Source organism: Etheostoma spectabile, unplaced genomic scaffold, assembly GCF_008692095.1.
Source record: "Etheostoma spectabile isolate EspeVRDwgs_2016 unplaced genomic scaffold, UIUC_Espe_1.0 scaffold58, whole genome shotgun sequence".
Lineage (NCBI taxonomy): Eukaryota > Metazoa > Chordata > Actinopteri > Perciformes > Percidae > Etheostoma > Etheostoma spectabile.
The window spans coordinates 154561-158760 of NW_022605629.1; the positions used below are offsets into that span (position 1 = coordinate 154561).

Here is a 4200-nt window from a genome sequence, read left to right on the forward strand (position 1 = left end):
TCACAGAGGAGAGAAGAAACTAGAAGATATTCACATTTAACACGCTCGAATCAGACAACTTTTACTTTTGTCTTAAAAAAATTACTCAAACCGACTAGTTATGAAAATAGTTGGCGATTAATTTAGTTGACAACTAATCGATTAATTGTTCCAGGATTTTTTGTGGCGCTGAACAGAAACTGAAACAAATTAGATTTTTTAAACAGGGACGCTTAATATGATGCAAAGCCCCTATTATGCTTTTTTGGTGTCAAGCTCTGGTTTATTGGCATTTCTTTAAACCAATCACAATCATGATGAGCGAGCAACAGTGCCTCTGCAAAATAGTCTCAGGAAGGAACTTGTTTTGGTGGAACATGTGCATTCAAAGCTTGTTTTAGTCGTGCAAAAGAAAACTCAGATTGGACAGATAGGTAGTCGAGCTAGCTGTCTGGATTTACCCTGCAGAGATCTGAGGACCAGGTAACCATAGTCCTCAGATTGGACAGGTAGTCTAGCTAGCTGTCTGGATTTACCCTGCAGAGATCGAGGACCAGGTAACCTAGTCCTCAGATTGGACAGATAGTCTAGCTAGCTGTCTGATTTACCCTGCAGAGATCTGAGGACCAGGTAACCATAGTCCTCAGATTGGACAGATAGTCTAGCTAGCTGTCTGGATTTCCCGCAGAGATCTGAGGACAAGGTAACCATAGTCCTCAGATTGGACAGATAGTCTAGCTAGCTGTCTGGATTTACCCTGCAGAGATCTGAGGACCAGGTAACCATAGTCCTCAGATTGGACAGATAGTCTAATTAGCTGTCCGGATTTACCCTGCAGAGATCTGAGGACCAGGTAACCATAGTCCTCAGAAATCCACCGGAGGTTAGAATGCCAACACAAAGAAAGTGGAAGGTCACGGACGTCCGGCCGAAATGAGGGACATCTGGAGGAATTTCCGCCGCACCTGAGCAATATCGGAAGTAGAACGTTGTCAATGTAGACTGGAATTTGGTTGACCAATCACAACAGAGTGGGATAGCTGACCAATCACGACAGAGTGGTCTAGCTGACCAATAAGCAGACTGGGCTTTTCAGGAAGGTGGGCCAAGAACACGTACTGACAGGTGGAGACACTGCAGCAATGGGCAGTATGAGAAACATGTTTTTTTTTTAACATTGTGTACAACATGTATTCTAGTAGACCCCAAGGGTACAAATATGACCCTGGAAAGGAGTATAATAGGGGCTCTTTAACCTATGTTAAAGCTACACTAATTAATATATTTATACAATGCTAAATGACATGACTACTTGTACTGTGAAAAATACAGATATACAAAGAATGTATTACCCAACTCTGTGGAGAAAACAAACAGGAGAGAAAAGTGTGCACGTTCTCATACCTATCTCCCCACGTGTGCTCTCATCATTGAGGGAGCCGAAAGCGATGGCGGGGAGGAGGATGGCGATGTAGAGGAAGATGGCTGTGGTCATGTACTTCAGCAGGGTTTTATTACTGCCAACTATACCTGAGGGGAGACAAACACAAACACATGAGTCACATTCACCTCATAATGGAGTGGAGGAGGCTCAACACTTTAATTTCAAAGCGACACATACATTAACAGAGTTCATCGTTCAACGGCTCTACAATGTGGAACAACCCGTATCAGTATGTACAGAAAAACTATACTACACAGGCTTGCACTACATACTGCCCTTTTTCAAAAAAAAATTGTTTTGGTTTTGATCTATCCATTGTTATGTAAGAACAGTTATGGCTTTTATCCAAATGATGGATAAGTCATTTTGGAATAAAGCACTTTAATTGGGCTCTAATGTGATCACAGTGATTTTGGTCCTGTGACCTTCATCCGATGATCATTATCTGATGACACTCACAAGACTGTGGTATCTCGATTTTGTTACAGCCCAATGAATGCGTTTGGATATTATGACAAAGGACTGAAATAGAGCAGCTGAGAAGCTAGAAAACTCTGGTGTACTAAAATGCACTTTACGCAGTCAGTTTTTAACACAATCATGGTCAATTTATCTGGTTTAATTAAGCACTTTGAAGCAAAAACTCTGAGCAATTTCCTGAAATTCACAAGCATCTCTGGCAGTAACGGCGAGAAAAAACAAGAAAATACTGATTTTTTTTCTCTTTTGGAAAAAACAAATGCTAAAGGTCAAGCAGCATGTGAACATTTGTTTGACTGACGCCAGAAACGTTTTCACACAACTGCTGATAGAGAGAATGATTTGATGACTCAATAAAACCACCAGTCGGCTGAGATTGCAAAGGGAATGTGTAGGGTAATGTCCTTGTCTGATGGCTTGGGAAATTACAATAATATTGGATGCTAACGGGAACATATGGGAGCAGGAAGACATTTGAGTCATTTTAGTTGGAGACAACCCTAGATGTGACCCAGATGGAGCACAGATGTATCTGAGGCAAAGGGTGACAGACAAATGAGGAGCTGCCAGAGGCGCCCCAGTGTGTGATAATAAGGAAGATGATTCACTCTCACTACAAGTCCAGGTCCAGCTTACCATCTGTGAAGTCAGAGGGGTAGAAAGGCAGTCGGCGACAGAAGTCTTCATAAATCCCCCGGCCGGCTTTGAAGAAATCTTGACACTGTGGACGGAAGGCAAAAGGTTAGACACACAGCTTGGCATCAGTATCGGCAGCAGCGGTTTGCAAGTATGCCAGGGTGCACCATCTACAGGCAAGGAAAGTAACAATGGTTGCAAATTTGACAATTGTGTCAAAGTGTTTTTCTTTTCATAGACGCTGTTTGTGTTTGACGTTAGAACCTATTTGCTTAATAGAACAGGGCTTGGGTCGCAGAGACCAATAAAGAAGAAAGAAGAAAGAAATCAGGACAGACGGTTGACTAAATTCTTTGGCGCTGAATATTTGAATGGTAAACTTGAATGGTAATGAAATCATTTACAAAAATTTCTTTTGGAAAGAGCAAGTATTTGTGGATTTGCCTGCACAAGGACTGCTGATGATGTTTAGCTGTTGAGCTTTTTACAGAACTTCAAAATCTTTTGGTTTTCCAGGCACAAGCCGAACTGTACTGTGCATACTACAGTATATACATACACACACATATATATATATATATACATAAATACATACATACACACACACACACACACACACACACACACACACACACACACACACACACACCCCCACCACCACACAACACACAACACAACACACAACACACACACCCAACACACACAAAAACACTATATCTTAACCCCCAAAACTTTTTTTAAACATCACATGTCTCAATCATAGACTGTATGTTAATTAGGTCTACATATGCAGATCCAAACAGCTGGTGCTGGTATTACTTTCCTTGCCTATCGATGGTGCTTCGCTAGTTAGACAGTACTCTGGATCGACAACGGGTTATTTCCAGGATAAATGCCTGATGTTCTCCTTGCCTTGCAAAACTCTGTTGGCTGTAGGCTAATGGACCAGAGTCTGGTAGGACCAGGCTAACGGACCAGAGTCTGGTAGAACCAGGCTAATGGACCAGAGTTTGGTTGGACCTGGCTAATGGACCAGAGTCTGGTAGAACCAGGCTAATGGACCAGAGTTTGGTTGGACCTGGCTAATGGACCAGAGTCTGGTAGAACCAGGCTAATGGACCAGAGTCTGGTTGGACCAGTAAGGGACAGAGTCTGGTAGAACAGGCTAAGGACCAGAGTCTGATAGGACCAGGCATAATGACCAGAGTTTGGTTGGACCCTGGTAATGGACCAGAGTTTGGTTGGACCAGGCTAATGGACCAGAGTTTGGTTGGACCAGGCTAATGGACCAGAGTTTGGTTGGACCAGGCTAATGGACAGAGTCTGGTTGGACCAGGCTAATGGACAGAGTCTGGTAGGACAAGGCTAATGTACCAGGGTCTGGTAGGACCAGGCTAATGTTTTACCGATTGGGGGGATTGTTGTGGACAAACTAAGGCGATACACTGGAAAATGATGTTTAACCATGTGTCCAGCTAATTAAAATGGTGTTTGGTGTCTTAAGCCCCTAACATCGCCTTCTAGGCAGTGCTGCTTGTAAGGAAATAGGATTAGGCAATGGTTAGTGTCACTGCCCAATGTGAGACAAGTGCAGATTTTAGTCGCACATGCTCAGATTTGAACGGTTTACGGCATTACGTGTCATACTGAAATTTGTGAAA

General features: G+C 42.8%; 1 protein-coding gene across 6 annotated transcripts in view; it reads right to left on the reverse strand.

Moving 5' to 3' along the window:
- slc4a11 (solute carrier family 4 member 11) overlaps positions 1 to 4200 on the reverse strand; it is a 156939-nt gene that overhangs the window by 24647 nt on the left and 128092 nt on the right. For all 6 annotated transcript variants that reach the window (XM_032511973.1, XM_032511971.1, XM_032511969.1 and 3 more), the window contains 2 exons: positions 2540 to 2624; positions 1384 to 1509 (listed from right to left, as the gene is read on the reverse strand). In XM_032511973.1, coding sequence (XP_032367864.1) covers positions 1384 to 1509; positions 2540 to 2624 — 211 coding nt within the window. The remainder of the gene's footprint in view (positions 1 to 1383; positions 1510 to 2539; positions 2625 to 4200) is intronic.